Source organism: Hippoglossus stenolepis, chromosome 12 (assembly GCF_022539355.2).
Source record: "Hippoglossus stenolepis isolate QCI-W04-F060 chromosome 12, HSTE1.2, whole genome shotgun sequence".
Lineage (NCBI taxonomy): Eukaryota > Metazoa > Chordata > Actinopteri > Pleuronectiformes > Pleuronectidae > Hippoglossus > Hippoglossus stenolepis.
The window spans coordinates 13,832,221-13,859,797 of record NC_061494.1 but is presented as its reverse complement, the minus strand read 5'-3'; the positions used below and the strand labels follow the sequence as shown (position 1 = coordinate 13,859,797).

Below are 27,577 nucleotides of genomic sequence, written 5' to 3'. Positions count from 1 at the left end.
GTGACAAGATTTCATGATCTCACAAGTCACTTCAAATATCTAGCTAAAAACCTTTCAAACTAAAACTAGTTCCATAACCCTACTTACCACATTTGCCTGTGTACAGTCCTGGTCATGACACACACAGCAGGTAGAGTCATGTTTACTTCATGTCCTGACAGAACAGCTAGAGTATCTTAATCCCGCCCTGCACAGCAGATTATGCAAACTGTTGGAGTAAAATCCAGTTAGCCTACCCGACCACAACAATTCATGTCACCATCCAAACCAGTTCCAAACAGCTGAATCAATTTGTCAAACAAAAACATTTAGTGCTTCAAAAACTAATTCAAACCAACTTCACCGACTACAAGGCCAATTTGTACAGGCGATGGCAGGAGGGACGGATTATTAAAATAAATCACTATTATTAATAGCAACACAGTCAGGACTGAATGGAAATGATCAAAGAGTCGCAGGGTAGTCTTAGGCAGAAAGAGGATTTACTGCGGAGCTGCTGCAAGGCGGGGGGGGACGCTCAGACATGGATGTTTTTTTTTGATGAGATTTAAAGCATGAATACAATTAAGTAAAGATTACAAGCTGCAAACCTCTTCCAGTAATAATGCAAACAGCAGCAAGACTGGGAACAGGGGAAAAGTCAATAGCAATAGTCATTTCATATTCAATATGACAGTAGAAACTCATTCTGCTGATGGGAACTTTCTTTGTGGTTGGCTCCACATTAAACAGTGTTGATTACATCCATACTGTTTACATTACACACAAATGGCGGATTGACAACGATTGCATGACAATTTGCTCTGGTTTCTACTCTAGTTATTCCAAATTTAACACTGCTACGGGTCCTGCACATTTAAAAGGAAATAAAGAATCTGTCATGAGATGCAGACAAAGTTAGTCACTGCTGCTAAATATATCAAAAAACATGCATTTAACCAGAAAGGTCACGGATAATCATTTTTCGTATCAGACTTGTTTAGATTGTTTGGATTTAGAAAGATAGATATTGGTTTCTGAAACTCAACTTGCACAGATCAGAAACTTGCTTGCATTAGATTATAAATTACATTAAACATAATTATACTTTAAGTGGCTTCAACTGAATATTAAATATAGTGCTTCAGATTCTATATTCAGTATTCAGTCTTTTATTATCCCTGGTGGGAAACTTGGCTCGCAGTCAGGGTCTGATAAAAGACAACAAAACAGGACAGTAGTAATAGTAATAATAATAATAATAATGTACAAATTGGGGAGTTTATTGCACAGGGAACAAAGGAGTCTCTACTTCTCATTTCTGACAGGATTCAAACTCAAATGTGATTTGATGCAGGATGTAGTTTCTGATAATATACCATCACTATTATGTTGATTCTTATTCGCTCAAAAGACTTCCTGACAGACATGTGTCATGTGCACATGACACTTGTCAGGGTATCACCACCACATGAACGCACCAGTAGGCGTAAACACTTTTGCAATCAATTCATGGATCAATAAAGTTGAGGTTTTGACAACAAATTATTTGGAGGCATGTTCTGTGATGGATTACCTACCAAACTAGTTTCTGCGACTTGACTTTTTTCCCTCCAGCAAAAGTAATAAACTGACGGCTGACTGGCCTTCAGAAAAAAAAACAGCCGATAGTGACTTAAAGCACTGTGCAGAAGCACTTTACTTTAAAAGACAAACTGAGCTCGAATAGGTTTTAAACTTAGATTTTAAAGTTAAAGAAAAACAAGTCAGGTTCAAAAAGTTTTCAATTACTGTAAAAACCCAATCAGCAGAACCTTAAAAAAAAAAAATATATATATATATATATACACATACATACATACACACTTGTTTGCAACAGTCTGCATTAAAGTGACTGTGGGGACCTCTGTATTGATACTTCTGGCTGAATACTTGTCAGGTCAAGGTCCGGGTGAACACAACGTACACAGAGCTGTTGCATGTCATCACCATCAAGAGAAGAAAAGGAGGAAAAAATAAAGTAGATGCAAAACTTTGGGGCTTTCCAAGAGAAATGGAGAAATTTATTTGTGTTGTAATATAATACAAGCAGTTGTGTCTAGTTTGTGAGGACACGGTTGCACTGCTGATAAAGACAACTCTACAGTTGGAAACATGCTAAACAAGCTTTCACAAGATCACACAGGCAAGTTTTGTGACCAGTGAGCTAAGAAAATGAAACCTTATTCAGAAGGGGGAAGTGTCCTGTTGCCTGAAACTGGACAAAGTAGAATTGTTATAAAGTGTTTGTTGGTCTTGAAGAACCATCACAAAGCAGATAACATATATGGCACAAGATATTGAAAAAAACTGAAGGACACTGCAAGAAATTTGAATTTTTTTTCCCTCTGGCCTTCGATCAGACAACATAAATAAAACTAACATAGCCAACTATGTGCGTATATACGTTAAAGAATAATTGTCTTTGCAGGCCAGACACAGCAATACCAAGGTGAAGATTATTTTGCACGTTGTATTGCAAGTAGCATTATTATCACTACCATCTGACATCAGACCTCACCAAAGAGAAGTAGTTCCAGCCATCGCATTAGAGGTCTGTGTGTGTTCAGTAATTAAGTATATAGCTTATGATAGATGTTATGCAAATTGAAATGGCCTATAATAGGAAGAAGGTTACTCACAGTACATCTAAATATACTGTAGTCACATTGCCTCTGGCAAGACAGTGGACAGACACTTATGAAAGACATCCATATGAATGAAACACACTGAGCCTTTGTCCTTAATGTGGAAGCTTAAGACACTTTTCATCCATGAACTAATAAATGCAGATTAATGCAGTTTTTACTATAGTGAAGAACACACACAGGGTCATAGAGGGGATTCATATGAATTAGATGAGTTTTATTCTATGGCCTTTGCAGTCCCCATTGATCATTTGCTTAGTATCACCAACACATTTCATAATTAGCAAACAAATGTTGGAACAAGTGTTGTGGAAACGCATCTAGCGTTGAGCATAAATAAGCGTTAAGACATTACAGTTGAACAGTGCCACAAATTGCAGCCTCCAAAATGGCCGACAGTTTCAACCCAAAAAAAGATCATGGTAACACCCATGGAGCTCTAACTTACTGTATTACTGTTGAATTAGATGCAGACACAGACGTGTGTTGTATCTAGAGTCACACAAAGCACTGCCCTCTCCCTGTTTCGTTGCACAAGCCGACAGAAACCTTGTGAGATCATGAAATCCCTAATGACATCATCAACCACTGCCTGCTACCTGCAGCGGTGCCATCCCACGGTCCGTTCAGCTGAGCCAGCACTTCTGCTCGGTTGATGTATAGCAGCTGTCCAGCGCTCCCGCTCTCTCATCCCATACATTATAATTTCATTGCACCCACACAAACATATTAATATGCCGCTGCACATGCGGATGGGTTATAAGCGTGAGCAAAGAGGGCTGGTTAAGATCTGCAGGCAACATCCTGTTGTCACATCACCTACATTATTCAACTACTGTCATATAAGGATCCGTCCAGCCAGGTTGAATTCATGAGGGTGTATGACATCATCCATAGGAGGAAGTCATTAGATTGGATCAATACTCTATTCCCTGAGGATGAAGACGAGCCACAGTGGCACACCGGAGCAACGCAGGCCTGGGCTGAGTTAGTGCACGGGAGGCAAAGAGCAACGACACAGTGTGATACCTTTATTAAGTCATTACATTACAGCCTGGCTGATGCTGATGCAACAAGACTAGCAGGGGACACGGTCATATGATCAGATCAGATAACAAAGGCAGTGTGAGCCAGGTGCACAAAGTCTACACGGTACTGGGAAGCTTGTTGTGCATTTGCAGCTGCCATATGGTGGTAATGTTGTTAATACACTTTTAATTAGTTCAGCAGAAGATCCATTAAAAGTGAAACTCGCAAAAGTAGAAGTCAGGTAAACAGTGGTGATGACTGACAGCCTCCTCACAGTCAAAGGAGTCCAGAAAAATCCACATCCTGAATAATGCATGTGTACGTACTCCTGTCAAACTGAACAGGATACATGTTTGGACTGATTCCCGTCACAGGATTCATTTCTCGTTTTGTTGCAGAACGCAGTCAATATGATTTTAAGGATTAACCACCAGTGTGAGGACACAGGGGTAAACAGCAGACAAGAAGATGCAGCGTGCGTCACAGAACAACATTCTGCTATGTTAAAACAGGTTGACGTGTTAAAACGGAAATATGTTAGGATGAAGATAAATTCTGGTTAGGCACCAAAAGTGGAGTGGTTAGCAAGAACATGATCACATCCCCCAACACTGCTGAGTTAATGTACAGGAAGTACAGTATAAAAAAAAAAGAACTGTGTGTGTGCGCGCTTCTCTGTATTTTCAGCTGTATGCCTTTTGAAACATGCAGTGTGTGATGCGTAAGAGCATCTGTTGTACACTTGGAACAAACTAATGATGAGGACAATGTAACGCAGAAATAAAAAAAACCTTGTTCGGAAACTCCTTCACAAGTCAAGATGTTTGTTAAAATGGATTTCATTGAAAATGTAAGATCAGCACAATAGATGCTGTCAAACCCGTCCTCTGTTCCATCGTGTAAAATACGTCTGCAGGCAAATATCACAATCACAGCCGATGGTGTCAAACAATGACGGCAGTTAATTGGCGCAACTCTACTATCAGAGCCTTCAGATACTTTTGATTACATTTTCTTCGCCCTCAATTTAGTCTCCTCAGAACTCATCTCCGAAGATATAAAGTAGGAGTTCATTTGCAAGTGCACAATGGCCCAGTTCATTAAGACCGCAGGCTCCTTCGCTGGCAGCTTTAGCAGCTTAACAGAGTCTGGTCTCTCCCTCCCCGTCTGGAATCATGATTAAAGCTTTACTTTCTCATTCCTTCCTGTAGCCGCCCCTGTCAGGACGACTGACGACTTCAGAGTCCGGTGACAGCCCAGACTCTGGGAGAGATGAAATTTCTCATAACTGCAGATTGCTTGTTGCTACCGGCAAAATCCCTCATTGTCAGCGGGCACAGAGTCAGCCGGTCATGAAGGAAGACCAGGACGGGGAGAGGAAAGCAGAGGGAGAGGAGCAGACGGTTTTTAAGTGTGTGACGTGATCAGACGACAAGCGAAGGACTTTATACTGGAACATACCAAGTAATGTCTCCTGCACACTGGACGATAATGGGGCACATTTCTCATCGCAATTTAGGGTGTGAACTAAAGAATTTCATATGATACAAGTCCTGTCGTCATCTACGTGGGTGGCATCTTCCTGTACTTAAAACTGAGTGGTTTGTGGAGAGCCGTGTGTCTGATGTTAGTGTGTCATCAGTCCGGATGTTGTATTCGCCGACCTTTTTGAATTAAGTGCACAGAAAAAAGTTGTCTTTTCTTTTTGAATGAGGACAAAGACAAAGACTTCAAATAATCCTGGGAGCCGCTTCTGTTTCTTCTTCTACTGTGTTGTCCCACTTTCTGCAATTGGTCCAATTTCTGAATTATCACTGATGCAAATGAATCGAGCCTTTCACACCTTTTTATTTTGGTTCGGAGTAAAATGAAAAGTCTGAAAAGCACCCTTAACATCACTGACTGAATTCTAGCCTCCCCGGTTGCAAATAATCAATATCAAACATGTTTGATATTTGGTGAGCGGAAACCCGCAACAGCCAATGAGAGAGCTGACTGGGAAGCATCACCAACCAGAAGTTGTGTGCTTGTGTTTTGAAGTAAAAAATGGCTGCCTACAGCATAAATAAGAGTTTTTTCTCCCTTACCAGGTTGACAATAGAAAAAGGACCAACATGGGGCAAGTGAAATCATATTTGACCACACGAGTTCCCAGGTCTGTGGAATCGACCATTTAGAAATCGTTTTAAACGTCAGGTTGTGATGCTGCGTCTTGACTGGATCATGTAGCGTGTGTGTTCTCCCATTAACTCTGTTGTTAAGTCTGTGAGTTCCCTCATTTTTCAAATGGATTTGAAAAAAGATACCTAGCCACTTTTTCAAGTCAACACATACAGTTACTTGATGTCATCTCCTACTTATTTTTTCACTTCAACCCTGAACACTTGATATCATTGCTATAATTCAACTAATCATATCAAATCTGCACACTCACTACAGGAAAACGTTGTCGAGTTGAAAGTGGCTCATAAGCCTCACTTTTTTTTATTCTTCCTGCTACAGTAGATTAAGAAAACATTAAACAATTACTTTTTTTCTTCCCCCAAAGCCAAGATTTTTCCTTTGTTTCCGCTCGAGAACGAAACCAAGATTAGTGCTCAGACTGCTGGCCCACGGAACGGCCACCGTCCGTCGCCACTGTTCAAACACTCGGCTGCGTCAGACGCCTTCAGTGCTCGTGTGGAGAAGAAGGAAACCATACGCAGTAATCCCATGTGAGGAGGCTGGATTAGTTCCACAGCAGGACAGCAGAAGAGAATAAGCATTGTGTTATCTGCACGTTTATGCATGCACTCTCCACAGAGAGCAGCAACACAATGAGGCTCCTTATCGCAACAAGCCCTCACTATTCTGCAACACTGGCTAAGACATAACTAAAGGCTACAGTGATGTAACGGGCACAGACAGACGCAGCTGCTTCTTCATCTCGCCCCAACAACAGCTGAGCACCACGGCAAAGCCAGCATCAGCATCATCATCATCACCATCATGCATGTTGAATTATAAGAAGCTGTGTTTGACATGAAACTAGGACCCGCTGCCTCGAAATGAAGATGAGTGAGAGGTGTACCCTCCCAGTGACAAACCAAATACCACAGCAAGCAGGAAATAAGAACTGAAAGCTTTCACACACCCGCAAAAACACAGACACATGCTTTGCATCTTTTTAAAAACACGTAGACAAAACTGCACATGCAATGTCGTGAAGCAGGTATGATGACACACAACAGGACTGGAGTGTAGAGGAGGCTACACCAAGGAAAGGAAAGCTGATCCTGCAGCTATAGGAGACAGTGTAATGTGAGATCCATCGTAAACAATGAGAACAACAACACTATATAGGGAAAAGCAGCACTTTACTGTTTGTGTTGTGGTGCTAATCAGCTGATGATCAGGATGGAAATATATATTTAAAAAAGCAGAAATGATTCTCAAGGTCTGTAACAAACCGTAATGACAAAGAAATGTAGGCGAGTAGATATTTTACAGTTTAACCAAGAAACATAAAAATATGAACAAATATATAGAACTTGAATTAAGAAAAATTGCAGTTGTTTTCTCTAAAAATTAAAGAAACATTACAGATGTCAGAAAGCTGCAGCCACTGGAGAGAGAAAGAACGTGAATGGGCCCAAAGGTGTTAGGGGAACACTTGCAGGTCTGATCCCCTTGTGGTGGGCCTGTCTTCAAAGAGGGTGACTTATGATTAAAACACACGTTGACGCTCAGGTACGCAACTGAAGATATGTCTTTAATACCTGCTGGTGGTTGACAACTGATCATCTTATTCGCCATATTGTCCTATGTTCCAAAAATCATATCAGAGGTATCGGCAAATCGAAATGTCATGTGAAAGGCTGATATCGGCCAAACAATATATCAGTCGGTCTCTGGTTGTAGCCAGTAGAAGCAGTGAGGCCATGTAGGCTTCCCCGCCTGGATTTACTATGATTCATGATAAGGGAACATCTGCAGGACGGTGCACCTCACACCTGGAGCCGAACCTGGAAATCTGTGGGAACAAAACCGGCTGCGTGGTGTGGAGTCTGCATCAAGCACATAGGACCATTAACATCCCAATCAATATGGATCCATTGTGATAAGATCAGAGGTGATGGATCAGCTGCTGACATCAGGAGAAAACATCCTGGAGCAGCAGAAGGTGACAGATCTCATTCTGTGGCTGGATCTTCCATCATGACCCAGGGTGTCCCGTCCCTGCGAACTGGCTGAGGAGCAAACTACCACACGCACACACATGGGGGAGCATCATTGAATCACACGCGCACACACGCACACACATACACGCGCGTTTCTAGAGGGTTTTTGCTGCAGAGCGCACCAAGAATTAATTTCCATACCTTGAATCACCACAGGCTGCGGTCTGCGTCTCTCCACCGTCGGCTCTCACAATGGGGGTAAACAAACAAATTCTCACACAGCTTCAGTCCAGACGCACGGCAGTCCGTCGGTCCGTCCCTCCGTCAGTCCCTCCGTCAGTCCGTCTGTCCCTCCGTCCGTGCGACCACCAGCCGCCTCCGGTTGGACTCAATGAAGCCGCGGAGACACGGGAGCCCCGGTGTGGACGGACGCACCGCTGCAGAGGACCGAAGGCTGCTCCATGTTCCCGCTGACAGAACCGACACACTGGGACACGCTCACCGACTCGCACCGCTGTCCGACGCCGAGTGACGACGCCGTGTTTATTCCACTGAGCGGCTGCAGCTGTGCGCGATGGTGCGTCACCGACTTCCGCGTGATGGAGAAAGAAAGACCAAAAAAAAAAAAATCAATTTAAAGGACAGGCGGCGCACGCGAGCGCAGAGAGGGCTGTGCACGAGGATGATGATGATGGAAAATGGAGCCCACTCTGCTTATAGGATGATGATGGTGACAGAGGAATGTGATATTAAAGCAGCACTAATCAGTGTTTTTCAATTAAGAGTGAACCCATGTGTGGTTTAGATTTAAAGGTGCAGCCTGTAGGGACTAGCTGTGTCTCAGTTTAGCAGCCGCATCCTGATCCGATTGGGTCACAGCGACACAACTCCACTGGACTATAAGAGTTCCAGTACACCTAGGCCATCACACCCAGAATAACCTGAGTTGATGGTGACAATGTTTATGTCAGCCAGCTAGCCATTGTTGGCACAAACAGTCCATAATAATATAGCATTAAGCAGCATTTCACGTATGCTAACACCCTGGTAAAACGTCCACAGACAGTAATTGGACGGTGCTATGTGTACGACACATTTAATGACCGAAGTGCTAATAGACAGTAAAAACTACAGCCATCTTGGATTTCGAAGTCGGGGGTGGTGAGGTTCCTCCGACCTTCCAGTTGCAACTTCCGATTCGGGGGGTAATTCCGAGCTCCGAGGTTTAATGGAACGCGGCAATAGTCTCATGTTAGCCTACATTCAGAGCAGCCATCTTGATTTACAATGGCTAATCAATCTCTGCAACTTTAAAGCAATAGTTTATCGGCTTGCTGTTGGGGAGTTAGATGATTAGACTAATATCACTTTCATTATGTTTCATATCATTTCATAAAATGTGAAGCTCTAGCTTAGCATGGCACAAAAACTGGAGAATGGGAACTCGCCTGGTTCTGCCCATGGGTGACACTTATCCACCTTTACCAGCGCCTCAAAAGCTCATTAACTCCAAAGGTATATCTTGCTTATATCCAGTGTTGGTGCTAAGCTAAACTAACAGAGTGTTGGCTGTTGCTGTGACGTCCAGATAAGAGAGTGGCATCAATCTTCTTATCAAACTCTCTGACAGAAGATGAATAAACAAATTTCCCCCAGACGATATATAGATATGACCATTTCTGTTATTTATTATTCTATAAGTGTTTCATACCATCAGCTTTTATATGATTTCTTGTTAGCCAATACAAAACAACTGGTAGAAAATAGCTCCAATCTGCCTGTATTCATATATTCTGGTGCAGAGGTCATTATTTCAGATTATGAATGGCCTGCAGTGTACTGTACATGACGCTGGGGTGAATCACTCATGTACTGGAACTCCGCATCAATCACAGGACAGTCGGTTAGGAGAGGATCACTTGTTAAACGAGGGACTGAATCCTCCGCTGCCTTGAAGCCTCGGCTCCTTCTCTGTGAAACCTGTCATTGTGTTTGAGCTTATTACTGATTCACAGTCTGCCGCTGGGCCCTTGCGGTCGGACAACGGAGCCTCTGTGCTCTGTCTGGACAAAGTGGGCACCTCAGAAGTGAGGCTGCCAAATTGTCGTGCGTGCGTCGGAGAGATACAGGCCGTCTTGTCGCATGGCGTGGAAAGATTACGACGTGTGTTGAAATGTTTGGCATGCAGCCTTTTCACAACGTTTACAGGACTTTAGAAATTCTAAATTTGGTCTTCACAACAGGGGGACGGCCGCCAGAGAGACGTGTTTACTCTGGGTTTGACTGGGCCATGCAGCACTGCCGACAAACTTCTCCCGTTGCACTTGAACGGATAAGAAAAGGGTGTGTTTGTTTAAATGGTAGCACAGTTGGTCAACATGAAAAATCTCCTTAAGTAAACGAGACAAGTTTCGCGAGGAGGAGGCAGGAAGGAGAAGCAGGTGAAAAACAAAGCTGGAATCAGAGAGAGTTACAAGATGAGTTCATTGCAGGTCAGGAGGTGGTAAACAATCTGATTATATCTCCACCAGGGAGTTTATGTTTTCACCCCTGTTTGTTTGGTTCGTCTGTTAGTACGATTACACAAAAACAATTGAACAGATTACCATAACTTGGTGGAAGGATTCGGCCATTAAACTTTGGCACAGATCTGGATCAGGGAAAAGATCCAGGAATTGTTTCTACATTCAACATTTTCGCTGTTTTCCCAGGGAATAATTCATGGATCATTTAGGGAATTGACATCTACGAGTTTGTGAAATTTGGTGCAGCTTGATAGAATTTAAAGTGACTGTTGGGCCTTGGAGGTATATATGTAGTCTACTGCCATTTTATTTGGTGTTTTCAAATAGTTAGGCTAGTTCCTTTAGTCTTACCTGACACAATGAACCTGTCAAGCTGGTTGTGCCTGATCATCTTGTGCCTGATCTCTGGCTGCAGGACACCTTAGTACATATCGTTCAGCATTGTGTGTTGATGATGGTGTTATTTAACAGGCGCAGATACAGGATATTCAGAACAACACGCCACCAGAGCGGTGATGAAATGTTTGTGTGCAGACACCTTTGGAACAATTACCATGAATACACAATGAATGACTTTGAGGAATCGTATTCTGTCGCATTAGCACATTTCAGTCCACGTTCTGCAAATGTGTTCACAATTCTGTGGTGTCATCTTGTGATCATGGTTCCTCATTATGCCAGCGCATGCAAAGGTGAAAAAGTTTGAGAGAAGGTGTTTTTTTGATTAAGAAACTGTCTGGTAATGGCTGCAGATATCAATTACAACACAAGAGAATAAACCCCAGCATATATACTGGAACAGAAAATGTAGCTGAGGGATTTTGAATTTTAGAAGCAAAATCACTGAAAAACCCATAAATGTCAGACTGTATTGCACAGTTGTCAGAAAGCTGTAATTCATGTTTTAAAGTGTCCCTTTCTTGTCCACTGCCACTTTGACTGAGCAGGATTTCTCCCTCCAGAAGCCATGTTTAGAAGAAAAAAAAGGAAAGAAAGGAAAAGCATTGTTTTTCAGCCTGTGCAAAATATAGACTTGCAGTCCTTGGCAGAGTTTGCAGGAGGCGAGCTGAATAATCCTGAGACAGAAAATAGGCCTTTGGCTGGTGTGTTTATGTGATATGGAGCACAGCCGCAGTGGAACACTGTTCAACTGAAGAAGTTACTGATATGTAGTGAAGGTTAAAGGATGTTGATGCTAAGCGTTTGAGGATATTATCTGAAGTATATAATGAAGTAGGCAAAAAAGGGAGAAAAAAAAGAACTCTAAGTAGAACATGGAAATCAGTACAACACTCAACAAACACTATGTGACACTGTGCACTTAAACAGTTGTAACATGTGATGATCAACACAAAGGCAAAATACTGGACAAACTGGAACTGGTGTTGTTGTGCACCACAGATTGAATTTAAAGATGGACGACGATGACAGCTCCTCAAAAGTGAAGCCAAAGCATCTTGAGCGCCACCTGGTGGCCTGCTGCAGTATAGGTCATAAATCCTGCTTCCTCCATGTGAGCAGATGAGACATGGACCAAACTAAAAAGTCAAGGTAAATGTCAAAGATGGATTCTGTCTTGTAGTTACAAGTGTACATTTTTCTTATAAATTTGGTTTTGATTGATTATTTGATGACATACATATGTATATTTTGGATTCATTTCTAGATAGTGTGAAGAAGTGTAGTCGCATTGTCCATCTTTATATAGTCTAGTCTGAAGTCGTCAGGCTTTAGTCTATGGTCTCTATGGTTACCACCTGTCGCTACCTTTGAGTGCTCCCACTATTATTAAAAGTATATATATTGCCTATTGAGCTTTTATAGGGTACATGACGAAAATATCTAAAACCTATTTTGACAAAAACAAACAAAGATGTAGCATATTTTACAAAAACCTCCTGCTGCTTCACTGAGGAGTTATATTAAATGTATTTTTCAACTAATGCCCGTTAACTCCATCGTTTTTAAATTCATCTGTCTCCATGTTGTGGATCATTTCTCTGTCAAGGGAGACTAAGAAGTGTTGGAGCTGAATCTGCTGCACAGTCCAATTATCTTGGATCAAAGCCAGATAACATGAAGGAGGAAAAGTGTGGATAAAAACAGAGACGTGAGTCGGGTCAGGGTCTGTCTGCTGCACAGGAAGAGCATCCATGGCCAAAGCAGAGTGAATAATAAGAAGCGCTGCCTCCACTTTTGAACCTCTCCTCTCAGCGACTCACCAGCAAAAAAAGACGAAAAGTGTTTAGCGTGTGTTTATGTGTTTTTTGCACTCAAGTCTCCAGGATTAGTTTGTTGTTGTCTGTGTGCAAATAAACAAACTGCAGCTTTGAAGTGCTCTCCCCGACAAAATTATTAATGTGCATTTGAAAATATGAACCAGTAGCAGAAAGCCCAGGCTTTTTGTTTTTCTTAAGCGATATCTTAACATTTGCATTCAAGCAATAAACTCAGAGAGCAATTTACCAGTTCACACATTGGCTCATGTTTTTCAGTTAGAGATGTTTTTGTAATGATGAGTGAAAAAACACACGCCCAATAACACATTAAGCAGATAAGTAGCTAAGTAAGAAGATCACAGGTTTATCCAGAGTTAGTGTCACTGCATTCCCCTTATGAAACCACACTTAAATCTACTACATCTGGATCTACATCTATTTACTTGGATCCACAACAAATTGAACACAAACGTAGATATCAGACCCCGAAATATGCCAGATTGTCAGTAAGATGTAAACAAACAAAACAAAAAATTCACCACCTTGCAACATTAAAGAAAGTGATACAAATTCCTTCATCCACACTGGGGCTCATTCTTGGCCGATGTCCCGTCCTTTCAGCAAGTTTCAATAAAATCAGTTCAGTAGTTTCTGCGTCATCCTGCTGACAAATAAACAGCAATGAACACACAACCTCCTTGGCGGTGAGTGGGGGTCTAATGTTTTCTGCTTGTTGCTAAGGAACTGGCCAAGGGTCTGTGTCGGGGGGGGACCTGGTGCTCAAAGTGACGAGAATGAGCTCGTGATAGCAAACAGAAACCGTTTCTCATCTTCTTCACAGCAATGAGATGAGAGCCATTAAGGGTCGAGCAGCAGGAAAAGTCAAACCCTCAGTGAGCAAATAATGAAGACGCGCATGAGAAGCCTCGAGGACAGGACGCTGCAGAGCGAGAGGAAATTATAGCACAACCAAGAGTACTGTGAACTCTGTTTTTTCCTTATCAGGAATAAATCAGGTGGAAATATTATCTCAGACAAGTGTTGGATCTAAACGCTTAAAAGAAATTTTATTAGATCAAACCCCTGTAGATACTTTAACAGCATTTTAAGTTTTTGCAACAGCTGAGCAATAAAAAAGACTTACAAAAGATTTTTTTTTATGGCAACCACTGTACTGTAGACACATCATAAATACCATAACCATGCCCCCAAATCCTAATACAGTTCACTTGATAGGCATGTGGATTACAACTGACATTCACACCTACACACATTGCATACTTACTATTTCAAAACCAATCTGGAATTTAAATAAGTAGAATTCATTGATAAATATTAAGTATTTCATTATTAAGTCGGTGTCTTGTTCTCTTTTAAGAAAGTGATGTTGGTATGTATATGTGCCTGTGTAAGAAAAACGCAGAATATAAAAATCTGGATGATGACGACAACACCTTCATAAGACAAACGGAGATATAAGTATCCTTCCCCCTCACAATAAGGAAAAGTAAATGTATAAATATGATAGTTCTAAAGTGCATCTGTCAAAGACTTGTCGAATGAGAAGTCATCAGTGGTCCTATTTCGTTTAAAAAAAGGTTTACAAAACTAAAAATAGATATGTCTGAACGTGCAGCAGATATATTTAGCCCAAACAAAAAAAACTACCTACTTACATGCACAGGTTTTTTTTTGTTGTTTTGTTTTCACGCAGTGGAAATAAGAACAAGGTAACAGATTAAAAGGATAAACAGTTCACATTGTCAAGAGGTGATAATTAGTTCTGCGCCACTTCAGTCTACTCTTGTTGGTTCACACTTGGCTTTACAGAATATCTTCTTTTCATTTTTAAGCAAACTTGGCTGTTAAGAAAAAAAAAAAGCACACGGTGGTGAATAAGTGCCTCGTTTCTGTTTAAAATGTCTGTAAATTCTCCTCCGTTCAGTCATTTTAACCTGTGGTTGTTTTGGTCGTCCCCCGGTTAGAGGTGAGGGTTGTGGGTTCTAGATCTTGGGCAGCTTGGGAGCACTGATGAGAGGGTTGGTCTCTTGCAGAAAGCGCCGTCCAGAGCTCTTGTAGTCGTACGTGCAGTCGTGCGTCTCTGCGTAGCGGTGGGCGGCACAGAAGTTGTGACTGCACCTAAAAGATTCAACACACATTTCGCTTTGTTAAGTATATAAAGAAATCTGATACCAATGATACTCCTCTCAAAACTTAACAGTCAGCAAATAAAACATTAAATGTCTCTATCAGCAAACATCACCTGCTCAATCATGTGGTCATTCTGCTGAGTCATATTAACTCCTCCATGGGAAATTTAGTTTTGACCAAAATCCCCTTAGATGAGACATATTCTGCTCATATTCAGGTTCATAAATAAATGTGGGTTATTACTTGGAAAGCTTTACATGCTCTAATGTTCAGAAAACACATCACTTTCTTCACACTGTCCACTTCTGCAGGTTCTTTAGCCGCTTTCTTAAAACGCTTGGTTTAGGTCCTGTCTCTTTAAGGCCCCCCTTCCGGTAAGTTCCTGTCTACTCTGATTGGCCAGCTAGCCCAATCTGTTGTGTGCCAGATTAGCCGCTCGGTGTGCCGGAGCAGTGTTTTCTGTGGGGGAGAAGGGCTCCCTTTACCACAGACCTGAGATGCTACGGTGTGGAAAATTTCACACCGGAAAATAAACTTATGACTAATGATTAAACCAGAAAAGATGTGTTCAAATATATTTCAACACCAAAACCCTCGGTGAACTCTCCTCTCCTCATGTGAAAGGTCTGTTACTCTGTGATGTGACTTTGCTGCAGATGATAACTACCTGACCTGAGACTGACGTGACGAGTCTGACCGAGTTCAGACAGAAAAATGTAAACAGCTGTCGGGCCCTGATGCTGTGCAGCACAGACACTCTTAACTTGCAGACTGCAGCGTCAGACTAAGTACTGATAACTGGGGACGTGGGCACTACCACCGAAACACAAAAACAAACCAATCATAATTTATGTCTATAAAAGTGAAACAGACAGTGTCGGCGGTGGGCAAGTTGTATAATGGGTCTGTGTCTGAACACTGTGTAACTGCAGACTTTGAGCTTTTTAAGTTTGCAGAACTTTTACATACACAAAAACTATGACACATAAGAGGAAAGAAAAACTGAAACACCATTTGATTAATCTGGTATCTGTTCATCTTTTAGGTAACACAATAGAAGCTTCATCCTTTAAATGCCTCAACCTCTTCTAGTGGCCAATGCTAAGACACTAGATTTACACACTGTTGCATCAGATTCAAAGTGTATTGCCCTGGACAGGACCCCAGAGAGGGAGGTGATCTGGATTTATGCGGTGGAGAGAAACTCTGATAAAGCTAATAACTTGTGGCAGAACAAGCAGTGAACAAAGAGACAAAATGATGAGCCGGGTAAAAACCACTTCTTACTCCTGCTCCAGGGACAAATAGACAAGACAAATAGGCAGAGAATGAGAGAGTGAGTGCGGGTGGAGACGCTGGAGGCAGTTGTACCTGCACTCGTAGCTGGTGGCCAGGCCGGTCTTCTTGCCACAGAGGAAGCAGTGCTTTGAGCTCTTCTTCTTGCTGCCATTGGGAGCCTTGACTGGAGGTAGGTGGTAGGTTGAAGTGCCTGAGAGAAGAGAGGAAACCTTTTTAGTCACTTTACAGGAGCCAGTGTGGAATAACTGATGGGATGAAAAGGTTTCTATGAATGTCTGGAAAGAATCTTCATCGTCCAATGTAGCAGGTTCTCTTCTTTAAATGATACAGTTAATCAGTTTATGTATTTGTGGTGTCTGCACACAGCCGAGCAGATATTAGGAACATATCCACACCGAATCACTTAAGGGAGGTAGAACTGCATTTCTCTCCGTTGAGCACTTAAGAGTCATGTTCTATTTCTCTCCGAGCAGAAGCAGCCATTTTCACCAACTGTGAAAATGTTCAGGCATTTACGAACTGGAGTGTTTCCTTGTTGCTTTAAAGTTTCTCTGCACTTCTCTGAAACCTGTCGGTCTTCACTGTATTACTTCATCGTGTCCATGTTTCTACTTCATTCTCATTTCAGAGAGTTTTCAAACCATGTACTATGTCTGATTAGCATCCAGCATGTGAAACCCACAGAGTTTAAAACTGTCACATTCATGTCTTATTATCTAGAGTTTCTTTGTTAACTCTGACAGTTCAATCTTGGTTTATGACAGTTTTTTTTAAATTTTTTTAATAGCAGCAGTCAATTAAACTGGATCCAAACTGTAGCATATTGGTGACACAAAAAGTTGTCAGTCACGTACGTTAGTTTTCAGGAAAACAGCTTTGACAAACGCACCTGTGCCCTGTTGTCATGTTCAAAAACATGTTGGAAAACACACTAGAGTTCATTTCCTAACTTAGGGAACACTGGTTTTTGTCAGCTCATACCCATGATAATCGTGTCGGTGGAAGCACGCGGCTCAGGTAGGTTTGTGAGCCGCGGGGAAACGGGAACACACAGATAAAATTGACAGCTCTGTGATGACGGTACACGGAGCTTTCTGTCAAGCAGCTGGGCGTGGGATTGGATTTTTTATTTGTTTTGTGCACTTTAATCTGCTGCCATACAGGCATGCAGTGGATTCAAATATATTCAGACCCATTCACATTTACCCACATTCTGCTGTGGAATCGACTTCATTTGAATTTGATCGCATGTAATTCCGGGCCTTGCCAGCCAAGTTCTCTTTGCTCCCGATTCTGATCTGATTAATTAAATAAAGAGGATCTGATAATGAATGGAAGCACTGCAGACACACTGAGGTTCCCTTTCTTCCTTAGTGAAAGTATCTCAGCTGCTGTCAGTGTCGACATCTTCATTGAAATTATTGACTGTTGTTTGTTTGTGCTGACAGAGGAAAAGGTTCCCATGTTTTAATGAAGCATAATGGGATGTTTGTAAAAGCTTGTGTACGTGAGGCCCAGTGTGGGTTCTATGAAAAATACATCTGAATTGCAGACCAATTAAAACATGGTTTATTTTACAGGTCTGAACTTTCCTGAAAATTTCTAGGGATGTTTCCTTGAAACAATGATAACATCTGTGTGCCATCTGTTTTCAAACCTCTGGGAAATCATCAGGAAATTGCAGGACGTGTAAAATGTAGTGTTAAATCAAATTAAAATGGTGTCTTGCTTCAGGAACAGTATAGTTTGAGACATCCCTTATTTATCCAATGATGATAAAGTGAGAACTTGTTTTTATCAAATAAAACCAAAACACAAAGATATCTTAATTACATACTGAGAATGTTCAGAGTCCTTGTTATCACATGTCTTGTTATGCATCTGCCTACAACTGACCAGCACACCTGTACAGCACTAGACCAATGTTAGAGGTTTCTTATCAGACTAAAATAGAAAATGTCCTGATTGAAGGACACACGAAAGATGTCAATTACAAACAAACCCTCCGTCATCATCGTGCAGGTTTGACTCCATTTACAGCACAACAACGTTATGTACAAGACAAACACTAACAGCTAATGACCAACTGAAAATATTGCTAACAGCTGCCTTTTGTCTGCTATTGGAATCGATACAGGTCATTCACTCCCGGGTCAAATGACTCTGCAGTGGACACGGGTTTTAATGGGCTCCAGCTTCCATCTGCAATGATGGAAACATGACACACGGGTGAACGCACTAATTTGGCAAGACAGTGATGTGAGAGCGCCTCAGTTTTCAGTGCATGGACGTAGATCATTACGCACTGGTGGCAAAATGTTTTAGCTGTTTAAAAAACCTTTGCTTAAAAAGAGGTATGAGTTGGGTTATTCAGTGTTGATTGGAGCTGATTGTAAAGTTTGACCAACACCAACAAACTCTCCTCCTGTTGGAAACACTGCTGCTGATAAACTAATGTATAGTAATAGAGGAACATGGAGAGTCGTGACTCATGACTTTGTGTATTGATCCGTGTGTATTTATCTATCTTCCCTGTGAACAGTCGGAGCGTATCGGTGGCTCACATAAATAAATGAGAGTGCTGGTGTGTAGGCTCACCGCCTTCTGTTGTTTGTGCTGCTTCTGCAGTGGTATAAATAATGAATATTTAAAACCCTGGTGCTTTGTTGTATCCCTCATACAACATGTACTGTAGGCTTTTCACATGACAACATCTCAACAAGCGCATCATAGCACTGTATGGCTGTAATGTATGCACTCTGGCATGGCTAACAGCACTTTCAAATTACAGTGCTATACAATGACTCACTCCCACAACTCAAATATCCAAACCAACCACCACAATGCAACACTTTCTTCACAGTGTATTCTAGTCCTAACATGGAGGTGTACGTGCGTCTCCCTTACCGATTCTCCCGAATGAGGCCATGACTCCTCCAGTTGATGCAATAGTGTTGGTGGTCTGTGAAAACAACATGAAATGTTTTCAGAACAAATCAATATAACGACCTGTAGGGCTCAACTCTCAAGAAAATTTGATTTGATGTGCTGGAAAAGAGCTTAGTGCCTTTGAACTGGCCAAGTAAGAAAAGTCTGTACATTGTTTTCATTAACTCTACATATAAACAGTTGGAAGAGCCAAAGAGATGGTGAAAGTACTGACATGGTAAAGGGAAAGCTTTATGCTTAGTATAAGGAAAGAACAAAACTAGACTGATTTAAAAACAATTGATAGTCCCTACCTCTGATTTCTGATATTTGAGCTGTTTTCTATATTCAGAACATGCTATACACAGTATTTAGCTGTATTGCACAAGAGAATGTGATATAGCCAATTGATATTTGATCTTTCCTGGTGTGCATGAGAAATGTGATTGGCTGCAAAACAACAGCCACTCCCTACTCAAGATGGCTTCTCTCTGTCAGAAACGAAACGTGGCAGATAAATCATGGCAAGTCCAACAGTGTGTGGGAGTTCTTCCACAGCAGTTTTCTAATATGAAATTTTTTTACTTTGTGTATCTAACCCGTTTATAAGACAAATAATTTTGCGTATGTGCGATCTGTATCCTGCAAATATGATACAAGTTTAATTTAGTAAAATTCACTAGAAATCATTTCATTCTATATACTAATTGAATATCTATTATTTTGGTCTAACAAAATAAATAAAGCCATTAGAGTTCATGTGATGAAATCTGATATCTTACGTGCGAATTTTAACAATTATCATAAAAAAGATCATATTGTAAGATAATATTTAACAAAGCTTCACTCTACTTTGTTTTAAAGCCTCTGCTACAATTTGCAGGTTGGCTAAAGTAATATTGTTTGCAAGTTCTAGCAAACAATATTACTTTAAAGTGACAACCATTTGTAGGAAATTGCACACTTCAAATAGCTCAAAGCCAAAATTGAGCAATAAAAAACAAATTTTCACAAATAATAACAGCAAACACTGTCACCATGTAAGAGGCAGCTGCTCGGGGCAACGGTGACATTTGTCTGATGAGATCATCCTGAAGGAGCCGGTTAGTTGGGATGGATGGCAGCCTGGAGCCATGACTGCCCTGTCCTGAGGCAGTAGCAGAGGGCAGTGCCAGTGCAAGTCCCACACTGTCTCCACGGTCGTCCCTGCCGCTGCTGCTGTCTGGGGTCCTTGTGGAGAGAGAGGCCAAGAGCTCAGAGTTGTTCAGAGGTCCCAGGGGCTCCTTGTAGGCTTGGTTGGCCAACTTAGTGATGCCTCTTGCTTCCCTTTTTGAGAGCAGCTCTGGCCTCTTTCCAGACGACTCCACCTTAACACCACGAAGACGTGGGGGATGAGCTGACAAGGTGGTGGAGGCGTGAGGGGACGTGTTCCCGGACTTCACATGTGCAGAGGATTGTGCTTGAAGGCTGGGCTGTAAACAGGAGAGAGTGGAATCGAAAGGCTGAGGCAGCGGCCTGGTAGAAGTGGATGTGGGTAATGGAGAGGGAGGGCTGATATGAAAAGATGTGCTGCGCTGTGTCCTATCAGCTCTGCTGGTGAGAGTATCACTTGACCCAAGTGTCCAGGTACTAAGTGGGGAGGGTGAGAGGGGTAACTGGTGCTGAGCGCCAACCTCGAGGGACCGACAACCGCCCTCTGGTTGGCCAGACACATCCAGACTCAGAGGATCTGACAATTCCCCAAATGGAGCTCCAGGTTGTGTTGGCGTTACCAGCCCAGCCGCTTCATCTAACAAGCCCAGCCTCACTGCCTCCCCTGCCGGCTCAGCTGGGTCAAAGATGGTTTCAGGTGGCCCCCTTGTACACAGTGGAGGCAGCTGAGGGTACACACAGTCCCTCATCAACCTGGTGCTGCCGATGTCCAGCCGGGAAACTTTGGGAGGGGGCCGTATTTTTGCAAATGGTGGGCACGTCTCCCACGGCTCCTCCTCCTGAAGCATATAACAAGAGGACGAGGTAAAAGAGGGAGGTGGTCGTCTAGGGATGGATAAGTGGACGGAGGTTGCTGCAGCAGAGGGCGAAGGGTCTGTGGTTTCATGGTCAGCAATTGGAGGTAGTTGTGCATTTGACTGCCGAGGCTGGTTGGTCTGGGGGAGTGAGCGAAAGAGGCGATGATGGTGTCGTGTGCTGGAAGGTCCTAGTGAGCCGCTGCAGGGATGTGGGCCGACAGGGGGGCGCGGTTTTGCCTTCGCTGACTTCTTCGGCTGGAGAACAGAGACACAGGCGTTCATATTATAATCAGATCAAATGTACTCGAGATTTTTTGCATTTCCTCATCCTTTCAAAATTCTGAAATGATAGTGGTTGTCTCATCTCTTGAATTAAGACGCTTGTATAAATAAATTATGAGCATAAAAACACTATAGAGCCAGTGAAGTTTAATGTAATGAAAAGTTCTCTCCTCAAAAAACACATGCAAATTAGTGTTCTGTGAAGTACACATGCATAATGTAAAATGGTTGCAGACTATCATTTTACTCGATGATTATTAGGAGCAGTATTCTATGTGTCTACATCTTAAAAGTGGGGTAAAAATGAATAGTGTGTCTGGGCCACATTTGCTCTCTGACAGGCAGTAAAACGAATTCCTCGATGCCAGTAGCCTCTTACTTTCTTGTTCAGGTTCATGTCCTCCATCTTGGCTTTGAGCAGCTTCATCTTGTTCATTGTGATGGAGTTCTCAAGGCTCTGCTTTGCAGCTGAAGAATTCTCTCCATCCTCCTCCTCCTCTGCGTACACATTGTACACTGATCCACCACTGGAAAATATGAGAGAGAAAATGACTCAATTAGCAAACTAAAAAAGTGGTCTGCAAAAACTCAGCAGCATATTACATGTCCTGTTTCCTTGTACCGGGCCGTATTGCCCAGCCGCATGTCCTTGCCCCCCCCCCGCTGACCTGCGCCCTCCTTACACGTTGCGGTGGACACCTTCACTGGTCAGAGGTTCTGGCACTCTAGTATATAGGTGTGTGTGCGTGTGTGTTAGTACATTGCGTGTGCAGCCTCTGCTGTTTTCTTACAGTCATTGAGTTATACCTGATAACTGAAAAGTCAAGATTTTTCTACACACCACTTTTCTGTTTTATAATGTTAATAGTCTTTTCTTTTCATTTATTAGTTGAAGGCTACATAGCCACTGTTGTTTTTTGTATGTTCAAATATTTTTATAAAAGGATTAAAGTAAATGGGACTTATTGTTTTTATTTATTTATTTTATTGGTTATTGAGTCGTGGAAATTTCATGGTATTGGTATCGACTGATACATTTTTGGTATCGTGACATCCCTAGTATGTAGCCAGAACATTCAGAAAATATCCTTACCTCAGCGATTCAGACAAAGGGGTCAGAGTGCCATCCCCCCTGTCGACCACTCTGAAGAAACTCAGCTGGTCGCCCTCTCGATAAACCACAAACGTGACCTGCTTGTTGGTCGTGCTCTTCTCCCAACCCTCCTCCTTGGTGCTCTCCATCAAGTCAGCCACCTCTTTGATAGGATCTTCCATCGTTACTGTTGGTTAAAACAAGAAACAATATATTTTAATTTCCAAATGTGTTTGGGGATTTGGCCAAAAGATTACATTTTGATATGATGTTAAACCACAAATGCCTTGTGATAATGTGACTGTGCAGGCGTCTTTGTTACCTCTCCTGGTGTTGATTGGCCCACCCCTCATAGCTAAGACCAGCTTCAAAGTGCAGCCTTCCGCAATGCTGCAAACACAAAAAGCAGAATGAGTGAGCGGTATTGCAACACACTCAACCGCGAATATATTCTAAAAGGGGAAAAGGAAGTATCAGTAGGCGACATACAGTACATATTTACATTTATGCTAAAATTCTTTGCTTCTGAGAGGCTCTGATCTAAAGTAAACAGCCCTCTGAGGGTCAGGATGATTTCCAGATGAACTTGTGCACGACTGGGAATTCCACTGCAACGTTAGTTTCATGTGAGCAGATGTTTCATTGCCTACTCTACCCCTCCGCTTCTAAAACTTCAAAAGCATGCCGCGGAGTGATAGGCGAGATCTCACCAGGGCTGTTCATGTGGAAAATTAAGTGACAAGCATTCACAACAATACCACCAGCTGTAGCCGACAGTGCACTGGAGGGTGAGGTCTGTATCTCAGTAGGTGACAGGAGTGGAGGGACGAGCTCTCTAAATGTGACCAGTGTGTCACTTGGATTATCCATCTCATTTACAACTTGCTGAATTAAATTACGGCTGAGTCCCCACCAATGGAGGAAGGCTTTTAAAGATCACATGCAAATGACGCTAAATGTACTGAACGTGTTTTTAAACGTCGCTGGTAACTGCTCAAACAAGCCATGTGTGATTTTGCCTTGGTGTCAATGCTCTGAAGGACAGAAAGGGTCAGAGGAATAGATTTACCCATAGTCATGGAGACATTGTTCATCATCGAGCTCCAGATTGTTCCAGATAAGATGTTGCTGGGCAACAGGGATACCTTAACAGACAGGGAGAGGGAGAAAGAAAACAACCAAAGTTGACAAGGAGCTGTTCATATTTCATTGACTACCTTCTCTGATCTGACAGACAGGTGAGAGGAGAATGCTGACAACAGAAACAGCTGCTAAAGATGATTCATGTCTGCCCCCTAAAGACAGAAATATGTAACTGCTGGAAAACGGCAAATCACAGAAGACATGCACTGACAGCTAAAATAAATAAAAATGTGTTGATTAAGTACATTTACTACACTTTAGAAACAGCTAAATTTACAGCTAAAAGTGTCAAATAAATGAGGTTGATTGGACTACTCCCTCTATTGTATTTAACATTGCAAATCAGACGGAAACAATGTGGTTTCAGTAGAGAGAGAAGACAGCCTAATGAACACAAAGGCTCTCAACAGCTCCTCCTTGGAATGAGATGGAGTGTATGCATAGTCAGGAAGCTCTCTGTGCCCACAGTGAGTGAACTCTCCGACCCGGCTCTGGAGCTGAGCCAGTGTTGGTGAGTGAGCAGTGGTCCCTTCATCGCAGAGTGGTATGCTCCATCACAAACACACACACTTGGCTGACACACCTCCGCACAGAGAGCACAGAGAGGCCTTTCTGACCAAAACCAAAAACAGCTGCACAGAACGTAGTGGAAGGTCATCTTGGTCGACAACAAAGCAACCTAAGAGGACTACCACGGTCAAAATAAACAAGAAAAGGTTTTTGATTTCCAACACAACCCACACACCCCAACCCTAAACTAAACTGTGCAAGACATTTTGCCTCCGGTGACTCCTTTGGGAGACAAGCAAACATGTGAGACCACAGATTTTACCAGTTGTGGTCGTTCTCTTCCAAGGCAGCTGCATTTCACATAACATCAGCAAACTTATCTTTTTCCACAATTCTGTGAGTTTCATCCAAAATGCACCAACATATTACTTCAGACTGTGATTCAGCATGGCTAACCAGTTTCCTCCATTTTGTGTGAACCAAGAGAACAACAATAGCAATGTGTGCTATGGGTCAGAGTCATTTTGGTCCATTTTGCGAGCACCCACTGCTTGAGCACAAAACATGTCCTGTAGTGATTCACCACTGAATTTTAATTAGGACATTCCATTTACAGATGGAATATTTAAATTTTTAACAAAAGATAATAGTTTTAATAAAAAAAGAAACTCGTGACGATGCATCCAAGTTTTATTTCTGATATTTTTTACCTTAAATTCAGCCAGGAATGAAACTCTGATCCAAGGCAACAGTGCAGACATAACAAAAACTTTGAGAGCAGATGTATGCAACGCAGCAAACCTCAGGATACTGAATAACCCAATACAAATAGTACAACAGGTTGAACATAATATTTAGTATTCCACGGGAGGTCTCTATGTAACCCCAGTCTGCTCAGCCTATCAAATCATTAATATAGTTTGCTGGCATAGTCGGTGCAATATCCTTGCTTAAAAAATATGGTCACTATTACTGAACAACATGCAAGCAACAGCATGCAAAAACATGGAAACAACACATAAGTGTGCTTTGTACCTTCCAGCCTCTGGATCTTTGCCTTGACTGAAATGACAGCCTCGAAGGGCAACACGCGCAGCTCAAAGCAGGTCCCTGTCAACGTCTCTATGAAGAGCTCCATAGTGTCATAGAAAGGGATCTTGTAATGAAAAGCTCCCGCACTGTCGTCATTAAAGAAGGGCGGCTCCTTCCTGTCGGTCATCTTGGTGGACTGGGGGACAGATTCAGGGAGATGGTGAAATGGGAGGACTGGCCCAGGATGAAGACGATAGGGACAGGCACTTCTCACTGGCCTCACGACCGTCACACATCCTGCAGGACGACCACAGCTGTTAAGTAGAAACAGAAGCAAACCATGATTATCATTAACTATGTGCTTCCCAACTGTAGAGAATATCTTTTCAACAATCCAACAGTCTGAAATTTGACATTTACAAGTTGACTCAGCAATCGCATAGTATTCACAAGCTGACTTCTGGTGGGCAGTCATTTTGTTTAAACATGAATGCAGCATTTTGACACTTCAATCAAACCATGTAACTGCAGACACAAACTCATTCTGTGACACTTAAGTATCCTCAGGCAAGATAGTGAACCCTAACCCCGACTGCTGGGCCAGAAGTATGAGCAGAGTATGACAGAGAAAATGCTGCACATAGATGCACTGTATGAATGTGTGTGTGAAAAGTGCTATATAAATTAAGACAATTTCTATTTTAGGGAGGGTGAATATTCTATTTAGGTGGACCATACAACTTCCAAATACAGGAACCATCAAACAACTGTGGGGAATATTAATTTGTATGACTAAGATAACAATTGAGTCATGCACCTGAGGACGTAGTTCTGTTAGTATTCTCATGAGGGCAATACAAACTGTCCTTGAGATTGAGTTTATACAGTAAACTTAAAATTGACAAGAAACTGCTTGGAACCGGGACATGCATCGGTTGCTGCAGACATGTGCAACCATCTAATGAAACATTCAGTACAGCGTTTAAGGCCCCGGCCAAAATTCAAGATCAGGTGTGTTACATAAGCCCCAGAGCAGTATGAGGTGTCCTGTGTCTGACAGATCACCTCCTGTGTCACTTCACTCACCAACTTCCTATAACATATAATCTGAAAGAGAGGCAAGTTCATCCAATCGACCAAAACTCAGAGCCACAAGAACAGTCTTTTCCTGACTGCAGCCAGTTTCCTCCACAAGGCCAGGGACCCCGTCATTCAATGCATATGTCCTGTACAAATGTTAAAATTGTACATATCCAAAGTTAATATAGTAAATATCTTTGTGTGGGGTATTAAATATTCATATGCTGTTCCCTACTTTTATATTTCTGTTTATGCACAAACACACCACAGCAGATTCCTTGTGTGAGTAAACCTACATGGAAATAAACCTAGATTGAGATTCTTTTTGAAGGAGGAAGACAAGATGGATTCAAGATCTCAATTCATGTTGGGTCATTTAAACCTGGACTGTTTGATTTAAGAGCACATGAGCTTCTTCGCTTAAACACAGACACAACAGATGTGCAGTTGTGTTCCTCCTTGGAGACAGTGCATATTTTCTGATGGCTACTGATGTCACCCTGACTCCCTGTGTCTTTGAGTCCAGGACACTGGGAACACACTGTTCCTCTGAACAGAGATATTCCACCTCGCTGGGCTCCTGACGGATCTGTAAGAACTCATTAAAAACACACAACCGAGCTGCACAGCACTGAAGATCAAGTTGGTGCTTGTTTGCTTTGTAATGTTAGTGAACGAGGCCTGAGGTGAACCCATCCAGAGACTGAGGGGATGTGAGAACAGGCCATTCTCTGAAGAAGACGGTTGGCTTGTCAAGTAAAAGACGAAGCTACGTGCAGTTAGCCTGTAGCTACATCTAACCTCACAATAAACGAACCCTAACCCCACAGAAGCTACAGGGCTACAGAGGTGAGCCGCTAGCTGCCTGACAACGGGGATGAATGGAGTTGACAAATGTCTCCACACACACTTCCAGCGGCTAACGTTAGCACAGGCAGGCTCACACACTCAGTATTTATACCTCACACTTTAAACGAGACACTCGACGTTAGCTGCTCAGTAACTATTGGAGCCTGCTTACCGAGAACTTCTGCAGTTACACGGCGGCGGAGCCCGTTCAGCCGACGCTGCTAGCGCTAGCTTTCGTTGCCATGTTAGCCGACAACCGAAACAATGGCTAGGCTTCTCGGTGGTTTTGCTAGCAGGCTGCTAGGCTACATCCAGAAGGCGTCTCAGTCCCGTCCCGTCCGGTGCAGCTGTCCAGAGAAACGCTGCGGCCAAAGCTGAACTCATTCCCCTTAGAACCTGCACCCGGAGCGGACAGGACCGTCTGCCACTGTCGGTCCCCGCTGCTCCATTGTTGGCGACATCATCGTACCTGCCGAACAACACCTCTGTGACACCGGGTGATCGACAGGCGCAGCAGCCAACCGGCATCGCGGATGAGGCGAGGTGGGTGGGACAGGGAAGTGTTTGTTGACAAAGCTGAGTTACAGGAAGTCGTACGATAT

At 42.5% G+C, this 27,577-nt stretch overlaps 2 protein-coding genes across 4 annotated transcripts in view; both read right to left on the bottom strand.

Moving 5' to 3' along the window:
- Positions 1-8,724, bottom strand: part of march8 (membrane-associated ring finger (C3HC4) 8) — an 89,286-nt gene extending 80,562 nt beyond the window's left edge. For 2 of the 3 annotated variants that reach the window (XM_035172404.2, XM_035172405.2), the window contains exon 1: positions 8,057-8,724. The gene's annotated coding sequence lies outside the window, so the exon portion shown is untranslated. The remainder of the gene's footprint in view (positions 1-8,056) is intronic. The other variant, XM_035172408.2, reaches the window with a different exon arrangement.
- A 4,916-nt stretch (positions 8,725-13,640) lies between these two features.
- zfand4 (zinc finger, AN1-type domain 4) lies at positions 13,641-27,499 on the bottom strand. Its single transcript, XM_035173071.2, has 10 exons — positions 27,148-27,499; positions 25,050-25,360; positions 23,431-23,506; positions 22,684-22,751; positions 22,362-22,548; positions 21,648-21,795; positions 20,015-21,241; positions 18,957-19,011; positions 16,122-16,239; positions 13,641-14,738 (listed from the first exon to the last, which is right to left on the bottom strand). Exons 2-10 carry the CDS (start codon positions 25,231-25,233, stop codon positions 14,603-14,605), a joined length of 2,199 nt encoding a protein of 732 aa, XP_035028962.2. The 5' UTR covers positions 25,234-25,360; positions 27,148-27,499; the 3' UTR covers positions 13,641-14,602.
- Between the last annotated feature and the right edge of the window lie 78 nt (positions 27,500-27,577).